Source organism: Haplochromis burtoni, unplaced genomic scaffold, assembly GCF_018398535.1.
Source record: "Haplochromis burtoni strain Fernald_Lab_line unplaced genomic scaffold, NCSU_Asbu1 Contig_73, whole genome shotgun sequence".
NCBI classification, from domain to species: domain Eukaryota; kingdom Metazoa; phylum Chordata; class Actinopteri; order Cichliformes; family Cichlidae; genus Haplochromis; species Haplochromis burtoni.
In genome coordinates, this window is record NW_024582434.1 from 2,312,109 (window position 1) to 2,332,300 (window position 20,192).

A 20,192-nucleotide genomic window follows, 5' to 3' on the forward strand; every position below is an offset into this window, starting at 1 on the left:
TTAGTGAGGAGGAGTTTTAGGGGGAAGAAAATAAAGAGCGTACCTGACTCCAGATCATCTGTGTGGAGGAGAAGACAGACATCAGTTGGTAAGAACAGAAACTTGTTACTGTTGAGTAATTCCACTCGATTTATACTGTTTTTGAATAAATCCAGTGAATCTAAGCCTTTGTTTCAATATTTTTTAAAATTGTTTCGTTTCCTTTCAGTTGACAGCCATTATCTTCAATCATCAATAAAAAAAAAAGCATGGTAAGTGTGTCCTTTCATTGTTTTGTGCTCTGTGAAAAGAGAAGCTATGCAAAGTGCCAAGAATCCCTCCTGTTAAGCTGCAGCTCTAGGACTTTCTTTGTGTAATGAAGTGTGGCTTGACTCTTGAAAGGTCATTCCCTTTTCAAGTCACTGTGACATTTGTTCTGAAACGATGCCCATCACAAACAGCTCAATCAAATGGCTTGCATGTAGCCCTAAATTATTTTTCCCTCTATATATTTAGCTAAATTCTCATTTTTCCAATTTCCTTTTTCCACGAAGACTTGGTGTGTGTGGATACCCTGACTCTTTGATGAGCCTCCTTTCACCGAAAGGAGTTTCTGTGTGAAGATGCACTCATTACAAAAACATTAGTATGCCTGCGCTGTATACTTACATTGGCACAAAAAGAGAAGCAGCAGCTTCATTTGATATCCTTGATTTGATTTTATCCCCATCAGTGTGCTGAGATACCTCAGACTGTCTAATGAGGAGACGTGAAGAAAGAACTCAGTTTCAGTTGATGACGGTGGTCTAGTTTGTACCATATTGAATTACCATGTACATGGAAACTGCAGGCACCTGTCTCTATTGTATCCCCACTGGCTTACAATTTCAACAAGAGACAGTTGGGAGATGGCACTGCATGATGGTTTAAAAAGGAGACTACTCCATCTTCACTTAAAAACTAAAATAAGTGAATAAAACAACCACATTTTGAGGTTGGGTATGACTTCTAAATGAACTAAGGCTAAAAACCATTTATTTATTCCACCATATAGTCTAGTTGTGAATGAGGTATGTTGAAAATGTTGTCATTACAAAGGTCAGAAACACAGGAATAATGATCCACAGTGAAATATATATAAATCTACATCAGTAATCCTCTTAAATGTCTTATTTGATGTTCCAGCAGGTGACATTTTTAGATACAATGAACAAAATATATCCAGCTTATTGCCTCTAGAGAGTTTATATTTGTGTTTATGCTCATTTTATAAAAAGTGCTGGACATAAACACCTTGCTTAAGTAAGTCTAAAGAATCCCATATGTAACTTGGGCATCTGTAATCCATAAATCTCAAGTCATCTTTAACTGATAGGACCTGACCTGTGATCTCTCAGGATTTAGTCAGGAACAGCTTTTAGCCAAAAGAGAAAAAAGAATAAAATTTTAGAAGAGGAGATATTGGTGAAGATAAAGTCAAAGGCAAATGTGTAGTTTTTGAGCATGACTTCAATGGTTATACATTGAATGTTATACACAAAAAGTTATTCTGGTCTCTAAAAATGCTCAAAGGACATGTATCAGTTTTCAATGTTTCCCGCTAATGTACAGAATAGGTAACTCATTTACAGTTTGACACACTCACAAACAAACACCCAGTGCTGCTTTTAAGTTAAAATTTGTGTTTGCTTACTAATCCCTTATATCTTCATTTAATTATCCATCCATTCATCCAGACATCTAATGAAAAGTTTGCTACAATACCTACTACAGCATAAAATGGACAATTCCATCTCAATTTTTCATATAATAACAACCAAACAAAGAAAAAAAGCCTTCCCCCTGAAGCTTTTGCCTTGAAAAAAAAAAACAATCCAGGGAAGAGACACTTCTTAATAAGAATAATCCCTGATGATAGAAGCCTGTATGTAGGTAGCTGAAAGAACAAGTTTCTGTTAATATGCTAATATGCTAATGCTAATATCCTACATTTCTTATGGTTCTCTCTCTCGTTTTCCCGTTTGAATTTTTGAGTTCAGTTATATGTTTATGGCAGCCAAAGACTGTTTCAGAAGTAGAGCAAGATATTTTAATTCAATTTATGCACGCTCACTGCCCAGTAAGAAATTATTTTTCCTGGCCAAAAAGAGAGTATGTGTAATCAAGTGAGTCCTATTTTCCTTATGGAGTTTTGTTCTGGCAAATCCAAGCTGGTCAGCTGGGAGGCAGTTGATGAACTGACATGGAATTATCCATCAGTCGTTTTGCTTTTTGTGTGTTATTTCATGTGATGCAGATTTGGCTAATTATCCTTCAGAGCTGCTCTTGACCCCAACGTTCAGTGTCGTTTGGACAATAGGTTCCTTCACATGTCAGAGTAAGAATTTATAAAGGACTTCTTTACATGGTTTTATCTTTCAGCCACACATGACTTTTTTTATCATAAACTGCTTTGTAAAACTGTTAAGATTACTAGTGTATTTCAGGACAGTTGATCTGATAAATGCTGAGACACCTCAATTAATGTTGGGAAAAGGCTAAGTAAACATTTCCAGATGAATATCTGTTCTAGATTCAAGCCTTTGCACCATTTTTAAAACACCAAGATTGCCAAAGTGAAAATGCCCAACTACTGGGAGATGTTAAAGCAGATGTCCATCTTTTGTATACATTGTGTGTCTCAGTAGAAAGGTGGCTTTATAGTGTAGTGGTTTACAAATGCTAGTGCAATTCCAGCCAGAGACACAAATTCCCTTTTGTTTTGCAGTAGGAAGGGCGTTTGGGATAAAACTCAAACATGTTGAACTACTCTTGTTACAAGGAAGCATCTAAAACAAACTGTTGTGTGTCTTAGTAGAAAGTCTGAATGATACAATTTGTAGCAAAAAGCAGAAAGAACAATAATGCTAAAAACTGTAACATAAAAAGCTTTTGAGAGGTTGTGGTGCCAAATTGAACTGGTTGACAATACAGGCAGAATAAACACAGTGACAGTAGCACTGACACTTCAAGGAGACGCTGTCAAGTTGCAGAAGGAGGTTGCTCTCTTGAGCATGCTGTAACATTTATAAGCCATTTTTGTATGAACATACAGAATAGCACACACAAATGATCAACAAGAGAAATAATACAAATCTTTATAAAGAGGTGTAGGAGGTGTATTTGTTCATTTCTCCACCTGCACAGTTTATTACAAGGCTGCAGCTGAGGTTTTACTGCTTCTTCTACAAATGGCCTTTTCCCTTAAGAATGTGTGCACGTCCAAGTAAGATGAAAACACATTTTTTTTAAAATTACCTGCTGACAAAAACCAGCAGTCAGACCTGATTTAGGTTCTACTTAAAGTATTGCCTCACTGTTGGGTTAGACAACATTTAAACCCATGCAGGTTTTTGATGGCCTTTGGCAAAAGTTTATAGTGCTGCTACTAACAGTCGCTTGCAATTTTCAGTATCTTAAAATTTTTATGCCCACAGAATAAAAAATTTCTGCTGGAGTTTTATTCTCTGCCAGAAAAGGGCATTACATGAAGCACCAACTACCCGACTAGCTGAAATGGTGCTAAAGTTATGAGAGTCTTGTACTAATTCACTACTACTGCACTACCATTGGTTTTAAATTGAGAATTGATCTGGGAAGGATTTAATTTTAAGTGCAATAGGTGCACAAAAAATAATATAATTGTTTTGTTTTTTTTTCATGTATGATTCGAGCCAGAATTGGTAATAACCTATGTGTGAAAGTACAGTGTTACGATCCAATGTTGTCAGTGTTTTGTGTTAGGCGTGACTGTTATGTGTTTCCTGTTTTACTTTGAAGGTCTGTCTTATCTCAGTGTGTTCAGGTTACGCTTCCTTGTCTCGTCAGTTCTGATTTGCCCCAGCTGTGTTTCCCTCCTGTTGTCCATTCCCTGATTGCTCCCTCTATGTATTTAAGCCCTGTGTTTCAGTTTGTCATGGTCGTGATCTCCCCCCGTGTTGTAAATAGTTTGTCGTAAAGTAATATTGATAGATGTAAATAGTTGTCGTATAGAGAATTCTTTAGTGTAATATGTCTAATTAATTCGTTAGTGTAATAGTCGTATATAGAAATATGTCTATTAGTGTAATGTTGTCGACTTGGTAGCTAGGGTGAAGCCATTTTTCTTTGGGAACCTTTTCTCCTGTTTTTGGTTAGGGAGGCAGGTAAGACACCTGTAATTTTCGTTTGGGGTTTTCTGTGAAGGTAAGCCAGCTGCATTTCATTTCTAGAGTTTTTGTTTGTTGTTTTGGCCATGCTCACCCTGATGCCTGCTACCTTTTGGGACTCAATAAACTGACTGGCTGTTGTGAAATCCGTGGTAGCTGTTTTTTGTTGGTTCGTCCTCCTTGAGAGCAGGGAGTGTGGGGGGCATTTTTTCCTTATTTTTATTTTCCTTATGTTGCACGCCGGTTCCCTGGTCTGGGGTGTAACAACAGTGAGTATTGGGTATATAAAATGCATGCATACTTGCACTTACATGAGTGCATTCACATCAGCATGCTAACTGTTGTTACTAACAAAGACAGATGAAGGAAACCTTTGCTTGTTACAAATGTTTTATTACTTACATGTGTTGCTCTCTTCCTACAGGCATACCGAGGCAGCGTTAGACCTTACGTCAACTTCAATGCCAAACATGATACTGAAATCCTCCATAAGGCCATGAAAGGGATGGGTCAGTATCCTGCTTAAATGTATTGCTGCTCACTTTCATTTCACATTGACACTAGCATGTCATACGACATTAACTGACTATTGTATGCAACATTTCACAGCGATGACCATAAATACAAAAAATGAATTCTTTGCACAGTTGAAAGCTTTTTTTTTTTTTTTTTTATAGCTGCTTAGGTGTGTTTATTTATTTACTTGGCAGGTCCCTGTGTAAGTCATTCAATGAAAAAGCTGTACCTCTGAAAATGGGGAACGAAGTATAAAAATACTGTAATTTCTAAATAGTCATGCACAATTTTTGTAACATTCCTTGGTTTAAAGCTGAAATTCTGCACATAATTACATATTGACTGCTTGATTTAAAGTCCACTGTGGTGATGTAAGGAGGCAAAGCTACAAAAAGCATGACCAGTCATTTCATCCTATATTAATTTAATAAAAAACTGTTGTCTTCTTATTTGTCAGTAGTGGTTGTAAATACAGGAAAGGATGTGAAAACACATAATGAACAAAGATAAAAACACATTACTGACACAGCTGTCAGAGCATCTGAACTGCTCCCTTTTGTAAGCATCATCTGAAAGATGGGAAAGCAATTCATTTTTCTAGTGTGTTTTACCAATTAGTGTATCACCAACATTAAAACTGACGCGTGTGTCAGAGAGGGAAAGCGATAACACTGTAAATTATTTTTCCTAACACTTTATGACCAGTACAAGCAGAACCATTAGATCTAATTAATGGTTTCCCTGTCTGCAAACTATTGTGGACTCAAACTTGAAACAGCAGACTTGCACTACTTAAGTACAGTTCTTTAGTCAGTGCTGTCACTGCAGATCAGCTGGGCTTTGTGCCATAATTACCTTTCACTAATTTAACATTTGATCCCTGAATTGAAAATGATACATGCTGCTTCAGCCTGTTCTCTGAGCCTTTTTTTTTTTTTTTTACTAAGGTGCTGTTGACTTTAGAAAGCTATTGGTTGTTAGATCATCTGCCATGCCAATCCTTTTGAATCCTGATCTCATGCTCTAACAGGCTGACTCATTTAGGTTAGGATATACTGGAAGCTATCATAATAAGGATTTGTGTTGTGTTTGAAAAGAAAGACTTGAAATGAAAAGCTTCTTTTGTCTCGACCCACATTGCAGATGATTTCAGAGTCATTTTCCACACATTATTTAAGGTTTATATGATTTCTGGTGCAGGTACAGATGAAGATGCCATCCTCATGCTTCTTACAGCCCGCAGCAATGATCAGCGCCAGCAAATTAAGGCAGCATATAAAAAGGCCTACGGAAAGGTGAGAAGAGCCACTAGGAATTAAACAGAACTGATATACAATTACAGGTCGTGCCATCCACTCTGCATTCCTCACTTCACAAAACCAACCTGGCTGATGGTCAACTTCACCCCAGGCACTGAAGACTGAGAATATATCATCCTTCTAAATATGCTGCAGGTGTTTCACTGAGCGTGAATAGTTGTCTGTCTTTCTGCATTCACCATGGGATGTATTAGTCTTGTCATGAGTGTACCCCACCTCTTGCACACTGTCAGCTGTTATGTGCCTCCCCACCTTCCTGCACCATGCTTCTGTGTTGGGCTCACAAGTAATAAGCCCAGAAATGAGTATCTGTCTACAGTAGGTTTGTGCATGTGTAACATCTTGACTGTTTTAAGAATTGTATATTTAACGTGCACTTCTCATGCTCATTTCCAGCCCAGTATATTTAGTCTTAGACTCCAGCTGTGTGTGTGTTTCACAACTCAAAATAATCCTTATTTATGTCAAATTGGGCCTTGATGCAACCTCTCACTACTTTCTCTGTCTCAAAAAAGACAGTTTAGCTCCTCTTCCTTTAAGGTAACTGTCTTCTGATTGGCTGCCCCTCACAAACTAAAACTCTGAACAGCGGGTACTTGGGGCTTCTGTGTTATTTGACATCAAAACAAAGGGGACTACAACGTGTCGTAGCTTCCAGCTATCGTTTACACCTGAAGGCAATTTACAGTCATTATATTTTACTAATTTATTTTTTTTACTAAAAATAATTTAAAAAAACAAAACAAAGAGGCCCTAGCCTGAATTTAAGGACCTTTTTGCTGTGAGGTGACAGTGCAAAGCACTGCACTAGCATGTCAGAGTCACATTTTAAAGCTATTAAAGAATGAATTAGCTATGTTCAAAATACAAACAAATGTGCTTAAGTAAAGACCTCAATATTGCACTTGATTAGTTTTGAGCTTTTCCTTGGATGAGTTCTCCAATACCTATTTAATCAATTAGGAAGCAGGTACAACTGATAGAGGAATAAATCCTTATGACTTATGACATTTCCATTGCTTTTTGTGCACCTAACTAGGTGAAATTTTGCATACAGGACCTTTGCTTGTAATTTTTTCACATTGTTATATTACTTAAGTATAGAATCTTGCTGGTTTTTCACCATTGGCTGTCTTCTGTTCATCAATTTTTAACAGCAAAAAGGCAGCCAAAAACATTAAGTCTGTGATTTAAAGGGCAAGATTTTGAATCAAGACTGAACAGTCCCCAAATAAGTGGCAGGAAGGGCAGTTCTCCCCAGTCTCTATGGCGCAGAATTCAGTGCAGCTAGTTAGACAGAATTTTAAGCATCCATAGTCTCACTGTTCTGTCACACAGTGAAGATTTTTTTTATGCCCACCTGTGGATTGAAAGCTGAAAGCTAATTTTCTTTCTGTCTCAAGTATAAGTAGATGGAGGAGTTTGAGAGAGCATAGATGTATCACAAAACAGCTCCAGGGATAGCTCTGTATATTACAGTGTTTTATCAAAATGACCCAGAACGTGAGACTTTTTGCTTTGCTCAGTATTGCAGAGAAGCTTTATGAGATGTATTAAAATGTCATGACGAAATTACACAATTGTGCTCAACTGCAAAAATATCTGAAGCCCGAGTCTACTTTTTTCTATATAACCGAACAAAATATTACATCCTCTGTCATTTTCTTTTTTCCACATTCTTTGTAGGGATTTGATTAGTCTGACTTGAGAAATTTAACTCGTTCTACACACAAAAAATAACAAATAGATGGATTGTGTTATCCAGAAATATGGGGAATTTCTGCTTAATATCGAATGTATTCAGCTAGAATCGTGATTTCTGGACTTCTCCAAAGAGCACTTGGATGAGCACAGTGCTGTGGGTGTTTTTGTGTACACAAATAGAGCCACATACTCAAATAACAATGGTATATGCTGTTGTTCATTTGGTTCCTGCAATGCACAAATCATTGGAGGCAGAAAACAATTTAGAGAAAGCCAGCTGTGAGTAATTTGCAAAGTAAATATATTTTCCTCTTCTGCAGGTCACATTGAATACTCTAAGTATAAGCGAAGCAGTGAGATGTAATTTTTCCCCCTCATCTTCTTCACATCAAGGTCCTGAATGGCCATTTTGTGTTTTTTAACTTATTTTTCTGGTTTTAATGTTGGGATCTAGTGTAGTTTATATAAATGTCCCTGTTACCAATATAGTTATTACTGTTTTAGCTCCTCTCATTATTATTAATTATTTGACCACAGGACTTGGTCAGTGCACTGAAATCTGAGCTCGGTGGACTGTTTGAGAGTCTTATTGTGGCTCTGATGACCCCATCTGTCTTATATGATGCTACTCTCCTGCACAACGCTCTCAAGGTAACAACTTAAACCACGTTACAGGTCTCATGTAAATGTAAATGTAGCCTACGTTTTTATTGTGATGTTTTTTGAATAATGTTTGATTAGGAAACACTTCATAGTTGACAACAGACATTTCAACTTCTCAAAGCCAGACAAACAAATGAGTAAATTAGGGACCACTGAAATTTCAATTTTTGGTGTATGTGTGTGTGTTTTGCTGTTATTCATTATTCACTTTGTACATAGAAACAAAATAATACTGTTCAGCAATGCAGTGGCTTCTCAAACCAATAGGTGATGTCATTATGATTATGTCCATCTTTTATTCAGTCAATGCACTATATTCATATTGAAGCCACTTTACAGATTTCAACTACAAGAGATGAAAAGGTTTAACTTTTTTAATCTACATTACACAGAGTTTCAACATTAGCAACAAAGCATCTAATACATGAAAAAAAGAGTTGCAAACATAATTGCTAGTAAGATATCATGCACACTACCAGCTCCCTCCCTCTCTTTAGCCCACATAAATGGAACTCAAACATTACTGAAAAAGTGTTCTGAAAAATTTGGTTGAAAAGGTAAAATGTTTGCCACCAGAAGGACCTTTTTCCAGTTTGTCTTTTTAACTAAAAGCAACAGTGGCAGGAACTCTTTCTACATAATAAAAAAATAGTTCCTGCTACTATTGCTACTAGTCTCTTAACTCAGCTTCGTTATAAATCTTTAGGCCAACAGGTAGGCCATCTAACATGTATTATTATCTATTTTCCCACATGACGTTCAAAACCTTTTATTTTATGTTAACAGCATGCGATAGAAGCTGCTTGACAACTCCACAAAGACCATTTAGACCAATCTCTGATGCCCATTCTTTTTTAGATCAATATTTTGGCGTTACATCACATCTACTGATATGTTACAATGCTATCATCAAGCTCGACTCCAACAGCAGGAAGCAGCTGTTTTCAGCCAATAGCCAGGGCTCGTTTCCAGAACAAAATGGTTTAGGGTGCATCTAAAATTAGTGGGAGTGCACTTGTACTGACAGCCAAAGTGATCATCAGCCATTAAAAACTCATTACTCATACTTATTATTATCTGACTATTCAGTTTTTGTAGGTCTGCTAATTCATATATCTGAATCAAACAGACATATAATGAAAATGCAGTCTTTGTAAGTCTTTAATATTTTGAACAAGCAAATTTTCAAAAGAATACCATAATAATGCATGCAACCACTAAAGTATTATTTATTTCTCATTAATTCATGCATATTTGTTGTTTCTAATGCCCTTTTAGACTTCCTAGATTAAGAAACTATGATTATGTATTAATGTAATAATAGCTGAAGTAGAAAAATGTTAAACTCTAGGCTGTCCAGCAACAAATAGCTAGTGGAGACATTATATTTATCTAAGAGTTAAAATTAATAAATTGAATTAAATTTGTTAAAATTATAACATTTATCCAGAGTTTGTGGATGACAAGAATAATATTGGACCTGTTTGTCAAAAGTTTGCTGGAAGTTCACCACAGTTTGATAGCAGTAGCAGCTGTGATGACTGCATAAGGTGATCATACTGCTGGCTTTGAGTTTGTCAGCTTATTGCAGAGCTCTTTTCTTTCAGATTACTTTGTTTGTATTCAGCAGCTTGCTTTAGACTTCAGACAATGTAGCCATGACTAAGACATGTTTAAAACTGAGAACAAAGGCAAGGACAAAACAATTAAATTCAGGCAAAAAAAAAATATTGTGTTTTGTCACAGGTACTACATGGTGGTTTTAGCCTTTTTGTTTTCATTGTTACTGTAAAATTGAAACTGTCATCTGATGACTTAGCTGCAGGGGGTAATGCCTAATGATTTAGGGGGTTTTGGTGACATCCAGACAATGAATGACTGATAATCAATAATAGCCAAGACTTTCGGTTCCATGCACTTGATGAATGCACATAATTGTATTTAAAGTTAATTCATAGTTAACTCGTTGGCAGACCGTAGCTCAATATTTTGAGATTGCAGATTTGACAGTTTGTTAAATTGTCAATACAATTTTAAATTCAAACAGACTAAAACTAGAATCTAGAACGTCTCAAATACCATAACTCTTTTTTTTTCTTTTGCCAATATATTCCAAAAATTCATATACAGATATCTTTAAATTGGTTAAGCTTTCTCTCTATATCTCCTGCAAACATATTGTTTTGCAGCATTGGAGCATTGTAGTCCATTAGATCTATCTTTTGTACCTTCAGTGAAACTCAAATGAAAAAAGATGTCAGATCAAACTGGACATATTATATTATAGACATTTCAGACATTTTATGAGTGCTCTTTTTCAGGTCACAGGAGGCTCATAAAGTTAGAAGGGAATTGCATGAGGGAAAAACACTTGGCAAACTCTCAGATTCTCATATGATTTACAAATGAAAAATTTTTTTTCTGTCTCATTATTCTTCAGACACATTTACATTTGCATTACCCATGTGCAAATGAAGTGTTTAGTCAAAGTGAGAGCAAAGCATTTAGGACTTGGCCTCAACATTCCTATCACACCCACTCCTCCATTAGTTAGGTTTGCCAGACAGTCTTGCTGTAAGGTTAATTGCAGCATAGAGAAGTGAACGTCAAAGATAATTCTCTTTAGTATTAAACCTATTCGTTCTCTAATTGCAAACCTTTTAACTCTGCTATGCTCTCAAGTTGTACATCTTTTATTATTTCTATATTTTTCTTTATCAACTTTTAGGCTTTCTTTTTTTCATATTACTAATCAATGATATAGCCTAATATATAATAAACATGTACTAAAATTTAATATTGAACAGATATGGATATTGTTTCACACTGACTCCATTTATCTCATGCGTCGGGTTCCCAGGGTGCCGGGACTGAAGATGAAGTGCTAATTGAGATCCTGGCCTCAAGGACTGGCGAGCAGATTAAAGAAATCACCAAAGTGTACAAGAAAGGTAAAACACTCCACTGATGAAGAGGCAGAGAAAAACAGACAAACATGGTTACTGTGACTACTACAAATAATGACGCATCTAGAAGAATGCATTAAGATGTTTTGTTTTACTGGCACTGCATTGGCAGAAGATATCTGCACCTTTAAAAGCTTTATAGCTTTTTACTTTTTAAAAGTAAACTGCCATTAATGTTTTGATAGTTTTTGGCACAAAGGGGATTTGATTAATGTCAAGATCATGTTTTGATTAAAGCTTAATTGGTTATAATTGTCACAGTTAAAAATAACAACGAGGAAATGAGTCCTAATTAAAAGAATCCAGTTTGGATTATTAGTGGAAAATGAGAACTTACCAAACGTAATTTAGTTACATGCCCACAAGTTTTTTGGGCACGCTGAAAAAAACACACCAGTTTATAAAAGAACTAAGATGACTATGCCCATTTTTCAATGTGTAGGGTTACTGTTGTTACAAAAGGACACAGGTGTGTGTGTGTGTGTGTGTGTGTGTGTGTACGAGGCCTTCAAATATTCAAAATCAAGATACCCAGTCTGTGTCTGGAGTGATTTTTTTTTTATAGGAAATTAATTGTCTTAAAACTAGAGATTAAATTCGATCCATCCATTTTCTTAATTGCTTATTCCATTCAGGGTCACTTAGTAGCAGGAACAGTGTGTAACAGTGTGAGAGGCGGGGTACACTAGATAGGCTGTGAGTCTATCACAGGGTTAAGGATTACACTGACTTGCTAATTAGCTAATAGGCTGAGTTAGCTGATTATTATTTGGCCTTTCCTTGTGCTTACAATTCCAAGTTGTCCAACTTCTCACTCAGTTTAATTTGTTCCAAATCTTCGTTTAATTTATATGATGTTTGTGTAGGAAACTTGGGGATCTACATTAGAGTACACAGGACAAGTTTGAATCTCTTTATCCTTATGACTCTGTAAGCAAACAGATTTTATAAGACAACTGTGAATAAGAAATTCACATTTCGAAGCCAAAACATTCATTTTGGACACCACAAAAGCCAGAAGTGACCATATTTAGACAAGATGGTTGAGTGCTAAGTTATTAGCTGAGGGTAGCAAGCAAGGGTATACAGCTTGGATATCCAAGCTGCATAGGAGCAATGCACAGGCACTCATGCCTGCTAGTAAAATAAAGGTCTGGGCTCATTCCCAAGGGCTCACCACAGCAGATGGATCTGCATACTTGAGTTGTAACAGGTTTTACATTAAATTCCCATCCTAATGCAAACCCCTCCCTCAAGTATTTTAGTCCCAAACCTATGATGGCGTGCCTATTGTCAATTTACTGCATAGTACAGAAATAACAGTATATCGTATATAGTTTCTTTATTCATATAGATTTATAATATCTCCTCTTTTCTCTAGAGTACCATGCTTATTTAAAGCCCATAGTGTGGTGCTGATCCTTTTTATTTTCAGTGTAATATGTTCTGTCATCCGAGTAATAAACACACTGCACCTCTGTATCACCTGTCACACTTTAATGAAAGGTCTCTAACATAGCAGCTGTGACTTACAACAAACCGTGATGGAAAATATGTGATAACAAAGGCTCAAATGGCCCAAGGCAGAGAATGCAGTTTATCTGATTTGGACGAAAGCATAGACCCTTAGTCAACTAATCAAATCTCTCCTCTCATGGCTCATCCTGCAAAACAGAGGACAGCCTACTAAGGTCGACTGAAATCATTAGCAACTGTCGTGAACAGGAACTGTAAGCAATCGTCTGCCCCCCTTCTCTTCTTTCCTCCAGAGTTTGGCGGAAAGCTGGAGAAGGATATCTGTGGTGACACCTCAGGGCACTATCAGAAACTGCTGGTGATCCTGCTGCAGGTAAAGAAGGGCACTGCTGGAAAGACTTGTGTTTCTTTTCCTGATAATGAGATCCTACAGTGATGCCATTAGAAAGTCATGAGTCGTGTAGGCTGGAAAGGGGGAGGGGGATGACAGCACATTTAGTTTCTTTAATGTGATGTTTATACAGAAGGAAAAGTAATTTTCATGGTTCTTGTAGATTTGAGGGATCATTTAATTAGGTGTTCAGATGTTACCTGGGTTGAGAGGTCTGAGCGCACCATGTTTCCATCCACACTGACCTACTTTACTCTATGTTTGTCCACCTGTCTTTGTACCTGTCTGGTTTCCTACCTCTCTTTTTTTTCGTCTGGCTGCAAAGGGGAGTAGGGAGGAGGGAGTAGACGAGGAAAAGATCGAGAAAGACGCTAAGGTAAGAAGGAAGAACATGAGATAAAAATACACATGGCAAGAGCTGGCTTTCCGCTTTAACTTTGTGAGTTTGTCCAGCGAAATCAAGCAACTTCAACACTACATTAACAAGAAATCACTGTTTTTATTATTACCCAATTACACTGGTGTTAATCGAGCCGAGTTTTTTTTTATTTTTTATATTTTTTTAAAAAAATTTTTATGTCTAATTCCATTGTTTTTACAGGACTACTATGTTTTCCTTATTTTTTGTATACAGTACTTTGAAAAAGTCTTGAGTTACACTTCATTTCTTAATATTTTACTTGAAAATGGGAAATAAGTGCAGCAATTTATTGAAATTTGGAACATATATGACAAAAACTGCTATTGCTATGCTATTCTAAAAAGGATGAAAGTCAATATTTGACCATGTTTTAACACAGCCTGAGCTTTCTTGTAATTTCTTTAAGTAGCCTTCAGGAATAGTTGCCCAGGTTTCTTGAAAGATATTCAAAGCTTTTCTTTGGAGGTCGGCTGCCTTTTTGTTCTGTTCTCTATCAAGATGATCCCACACTGCTTCAATAATGTTGCTGTCCAGGCTCTCCTGCGAGCGGTCAATGCCCATAATAGTGTTCCATTGTGTGTTTTTCTATCTATACATACTTTTACTGCCCTGGCAGTGTGGGATCATTGTCATGTTTAAAAATTAAGTTGTTGTTATCAGCTGGTATTGCATGCTGGATCAGAATCTAATGGTTCTTCTCTGCATTAATAATTCATCATTCCATTAATTTCAATAATCTCCAACACCTGTGGCTGAAATAAAGCCCCAAACCATGACAGAGCCTCTACCATGTTCTACGACTGCAGACACTCACTGTTTGCCTATCAGAACAAGGTTAATTTAAATAGGAGGAGATAAAATGGGTTGTTTCAGAGAAAGAATAAATGGAGGCATCTCACCAAAGCCCATTAAAGGGTCAACAGGGATTACTTTAAACATTTCGTCACTCATCCCAGTCACTTGGATAAGTGACGAAACGTTTCTCCAACTGAAATCAATACGTCCAGATCAACAGAATTAACTTTTTGGGTATCGTATAGGGAGGCTTAGAAGATCATTTTTAACATGGCAAAAAAATGTAATAAATAAAAAATAAGGATTATTTCTCAACTAGTATTGATTTCCAGCCACCCAGTGAAGATTCCAAGAAGTTATAGCTCTCTACCAAAAAAGTCCTGCACATATCCCCTGCAGTAAATTATTGAACTGTCACGTACACACTTCGATCTTTGTACTGGATAAATAATGTGTGAGGTGTTGAGGTGTAGGGAGGCGGATCTTGTTACCTTTGGAGAGACACAGTCTAACTCTTTCCACATGTCCAGTATGTGTGCTAAGCTCACTGCATGATGTTTAATAGATAGACATTGGGGTATCACTATAAATATACAGTTTTCCAGATATTCAATAAGTCTGTTTAAGTTTAAGGAAATGGAAAGTCTGTGCCTCAAGGGGAACTTCACACACTGATATAATTTGTATTACTTCCTATACTTGCACCAAAAGTTGGCATTAGACATACAGAGGTGTGTGTAATTATGGCATCTTGTTTTAAAACCATTACATGTAGCAGCCATTAACATTCAATTACCTGTATCTAAACACACACCAAATTATCATGACTAGCAGTCCATCTTGACTCATAACACCAGAGCGTTGTTAAGCCACTCTGTGATCAAATTAGGAGAAATAAGCAATGCTAATTCATTAAAAAGCAATAATAAATGACTCGTATGAATATGTTATTATTTTGGTATTTGATCATATGATAAAATATTTCTGAGCAAGGATAGAAAAAAAAAAGCAAAAACCTTTGTTTGGTGAAGGACATAAAATCAGGAAATCTAGATTTTCTTTATAATAACAAATAGGGGGAATAGACATTGTTGATTTGGCACAGTACAAGGCTGTCATTTCTTAACATGTGTTTCAATAAATCAAGTCAGCACGAGGTGTGTGTGTGCGTGTGTGTGTGTGTGTGTGTGCGCGCGCGCGTGTCTCTCTTCCATTACAGGACTTGTATGCTGCTGGTGAGGGAAAGTTTGGCACAGATGAGGAAAAATTTATCACAATTCTGGGCAACAGGAGCGCTGAACATCTCAGAAAAGGTGAGTTTGCCAGTTTGCCTGTGCCAGCCCATTTGGATGTCGTGATATGCTCAGGGTGTCCGTTAGCTGTGTAAGACAAACACTGGAAAAAAAAAAAGGAAAACAAAAAAGTCAAAGTGTAAGAAAATGTGCAGGAAATATCAGTGAAACATGCTTAAACAGCACAGATTGTGGAGAGTAAGTTGAGAGCGTAGAAAGTGCAATGGTTTAGTCAGATGTGAACAAACAACAAACAGATCGATGTGCTTTAGCAAGTCTTTTAAAAGTCAGTTGTTGGCAAGTTTCTATCAAATTACTTTGACTGCTCATTTCACAGTTTTTCTGATCTAGTAACTTTAACTTTTTTTATTAAAATAAAAAATGTAGACAAGTTTGGTTTAGTAAAATGACGCAGCAATACTAAGATAAAATACAAAGTAAAATATTAATTTCACAATTAAACCAATACAACATAACATATGACAGTGGATACAAACCTGCTCAAACACGTATGCAGACCTATTCTCTGAACTCTAAAAATTGTGGTCCTCATTAAGAGGCGAAAAGCTACTAACTTGCTCCACAACTGCAATATGTTGTTTATCAGGAAAGAGTTAAGTAAACAACAGACAATCTGTGTCTTTTTTGTGGTTGGGACAGTCTCTTTTGCATTTGCGTCAACATTCAACTTTTTAACTGATGAGGCAGTGTGGTACACCAGGAATATGTCAGTTATTTCAGTTTACACTGATGCCTCTGTATCTGTGCCAATTAGTTTTGATTGTTCAAAATCAACCACTGGAAAAATGATTCCAGTGGTTGATTTTTATGTGGCTTTTAATGTGGGATACTACTTTCCCTCTTCCTGATTACTTAGTTGTTGCACCCTCACCCACACATGTCTCAGATCATCAAACAGATTTTAATATTACACAAAGATAACACCAATAAATACCAAATGCAGTTATAGAGGCTGGTTTCATTAATTAAGATTTAAAAAACCTATTCATTACCTACATAATTGTAATTGACCCCTAAACTTAATTAGATTTAGATTAGATTAGCCTTTATTGTCTTCCTTGACAGAAATTTACTTTGGAGAATCGAGAGGAACACGTCATGTACAATAACACACACATATAAACACTTATTTACAATTTCACCTATTACCATTCAGTAATGGCACTAGAGACAGTTTTAACCTTAAAGTTGCCACTTGTTCAACCTTCTCTCCACTAATGAAAACCAGACCGTGATCTCCAATAGATCTTGGATTTATTGGAGATAATAACTACTTGTACCATCCTTGAGAACAACAACAACAGTCAAGCATTTGCAATAATTGGCAATGAGCCTTTCACATCACTATGGACACATTTTGTGAATTTTGACCCACTCTTCTTTGTAGAATTGCAAAATTCATGGTTCCATTGATGGAGTTTGGGTAAGTTGTCCAGGCCCTGAAGCAGCATAGCAGCCCCAGGCCATCCCACTACCACCACCACATTTGACTGTTAGTATGGTGTTCTTTTTATACAATGCTGTTAGTTTTTGCACCAGATGTAATGGGACTCAAAACTCCCATAAAGCTCAACCTTTGTCTTGTTAGTCTACAAAATTTTTTCCCAAAAGTCTTGGGGATCATAAATGGCAGACATGAGACGAGCCTTTGTGTACTCTCTGATTAACAATAGTTTTCATCTTAGAACTCTCTCATAGGCATGATGCCATGATTACCCAGTCTCCTCCTTGTTGTTGAATCATGAACTCTGACCTTAACTAAAACAAGTGAGGTTTTCAGTTCTTTGGGTGTTGTTTGGGTTTTTTTGTGACCTCCTGGATGAATTGTCAGTGCGCTCTTAGAGTAACTTGGTAGATAGTGCAAAATGTTCTCAGTTTGTGGATCATGGTTCACACCATGGTCCACTGGAGTCTGAAAGTCTTAGAAAGTCTTGCTTTGTAACAGATTCACTAACAGAAGTCAATGACTTTGTTTCAGAAACAGAATCAGAGAATGAGAGAAACTTTATTAATCCCAGAGGGAAATTGAGTTGTCATAGCAGCAAATATACAACAAACAACAAGCACTCATAAAATGTGAGTGTAGAAACAGTTATGATAGATAAATATTAAGATGAATAGATAAATATAGAGATATAGCATAAATATAAACATGAATATACATATATATAAAAGTATGTGTGCAAAAATGTCATGGTGTACAAAAGAGACAGGGTTCATTGAGGTGCAATTAATACTGTATGGATGAATTAGAGAGTCTGATAGCAGCAGGAAGGAACGACCTCCTATAACGTTCCCTCAGACAGCAAGGTTGAAGGAACCTGTTGCTGACACTGCTCTTCAGATTTCCAGTGTGTTATGGAGGGGGTGGGAGTCATTGTCCATGATTGCCAGCATTCTGTCACTGTTTCTTATCTCTTCTCGAGTTTCTTTAAAGTGTGGGATGATGTGAGATCTTCTAACTTACTTCATTTTCTCAGACAGGTTATATTTAAGTGATTTCTTGATTCAACAGGACTGACAGTAATCAGGCTGGGTGTGGCTAGTGAAACTGAACTTGACTTTCCAAAAAATGTGGTTAATCACAATTAATTCATGATTTAACAAGGGATGGTCAATTACTGTTACACACAGTGCCAGGTAGATTTATATACATGCAATAAAAGAAATGTAATCCAGTGAACTCACCAAAACACACTCATATTGTGCACAAAGAGATCATCTAAGGGCTGAAACTGACATATTTTTTGCCCTGAAGTAAAAACAGGTTCAAGTTGAAAATTGCTTGATGTGTTTCTCTCTAATGAGGATGTATGAGTGTCTGTCAATGTGGCTGTTTTGGTTATTTTGCAGTATTTGCTGCCTACAAGAAGCTTTCTGGCTCTGACATAGAGGACAGCATTAGAGGCGAGACCACTGGGAATTTGGAGAACTTGCTGCTGGCTGTTGGTAAGAGCCGCAATTTATCTGGGTGATAATTTAGGCATCACATACGGGGACAAGTAATCAGAATATCCCTGGATGGGGTTTTCTTTCAAGAAATTTTGAATAAAATATGACAGAAGATAACACTTGATAGCAAAAAGTGAACATCAGACAGTGTCAGCTTAACTTTGCAAAAAATGTAGTCTTGCACATAGCCTCATCAGCTTTTGTCTTTTTCCTCCACAGTGAAATGTGCCGGGAGCATCCCAAACTTCTTTGCTGAGAGACTATATAAATCTATGAGGGTATGTCTCATTATCACATCGCTCTAGTCTAATTAATGAAAATACTCAGCGATCACTCACCTGTAAAATATATGATTTGTATATAATAAATAACAATCTTAACAAAGTTAAATCTGTCAAAAAAGATAACTTGACTACATTAGATTTTGAGGTTAGTGTTGGTGTCATTTTTAACCCTCCATGATGCTTCAGCAAATTATTTTCATGTTAGTCTTGCTCAAATATGAGAATATCAATATATTAAGAAGACTTTAAATTCAAATCAGAAGAGTAGCTACAATACAAGCTGTTGCATTAGAATGAATAGGGCAACAAAAGTGAAGTCAAATCAAGGAGCAGTGACTGTGTAGTCATTTTCCAGTAAACTAAAAGGCTGTTTTCTACATCTAAACAGCAAAAAAAAACAAACCCCCAAAACAAAATGGTGTTTACAGTGATATAGTTTAAAAGCTTAACTAACCTGGAAGAGGCCTGAATCTGACTTTCAACTCTGGGCAAGAAAATGTACAAGCATTTTTTCCGAAATGTTGAATTAATATTTGAAGTGCAAACTAAAGGTTCACTGTGTAATAACTGTAGATTTTGGGAAAGAAAGTACACCTTCCATTCTGAAGTTATAGTCATCAGAACCTCTGAGGATCACCACATGACATCATTCAGCGAGTGGAAATTTAACACAAAAAAGCCAAAATGCTAAAGCCGTGTAGGCGGAAGTAACCCTTATTGTAGCAGCCAGCTACTGCTAATCAAAATCACTTGATCAGCTGATCATCAGCATGTTTAAAATTCTGTTTAGAAATGTAATGTTAACAAAATGTTAAGAATGAACAACATCAGCAATAACTCTAGAGAAGTCATTGTTGCTGCCCATCAATCAGTAAAGGGTTAAAAAGCTGTTTACAAAGAAACTGAAGTCTATAATCTAGAATGATAAAAACTGTTAATATAAAGAAAACATGTGAGGCAGTTGCCAATCTTTCCAGAAGTATTATTATAGGGCCTTTACCTTACAATATAAAGTGCATTGAGGCAACTGTTGCTGTGATTTGGTGCTCCAACCCAGTGTTAGACCACGCAATGCCACAGAAATTGTAAAGACCCCAGAGCTATATCTCAGACTCTACTGGCCTCAGTTAGCAGATTTCTTTCTTTCTTTCTTTCTTTCTTTCTTTCTTTCTTTCTTTCTTTCTTTCTTTCTTTCTTTCTTTCTTTCTTTCTTTCTTTCTTTCTTT

At 36.5% G+C, this 20,192-nt stretch overlaps 1 protein-coding gene across 1 annotated transcript in view; it reads left to right on the top strand.

Moving 5' to 3' along the window:
* Window positions 1–20,192, top strand: part of anxa5a (annexin A5a) — a 28,668-nt gene continuing 8,476 nt past the window's right edge. The window contains exons 1-11 of the mRNA XM_042221760.1: window positions 1–88; window positions 209–251; window positions 4,591–4,675; window positions 5,883–5,977; window positions 8,243–8,356; window positions 11,229–11,319; window positions 13,104–13,183; window positions 13,527–13,577; window positions 15,637–15,730; window positions 18,584–18,679; window positions 18,902–18,960. Of these exons, the coding sequence (XP_042077694.1) occupies window positions 249–251; window positions 4,591–4,675; window positions 5,883–5,977; window positions 8,243–8,356; window positions 11,229–11,319; window positions 13,104–13,183; window positions 13,527–13,577; window positions 15,637–15,730; window positions 18,584–18,679; window positions 18,902–18,960 (768 nt within the window). The 5' untranslated portion in view covers window positions 1–88; window positions 209–248. The remainder of the gene's footprint in view (window positions 89–208; window positions 252–4,590; window positions 4,676–5,882; window positions 5,978–8,242; window positions 8,357–11,228; window positions 11,320–13,103; window positions 13,184–13,526; window positions 13,578–15,636; window positions 15,731–18,583; window positions 18,680–18,901; window positions 18,961–20,192) is intronic.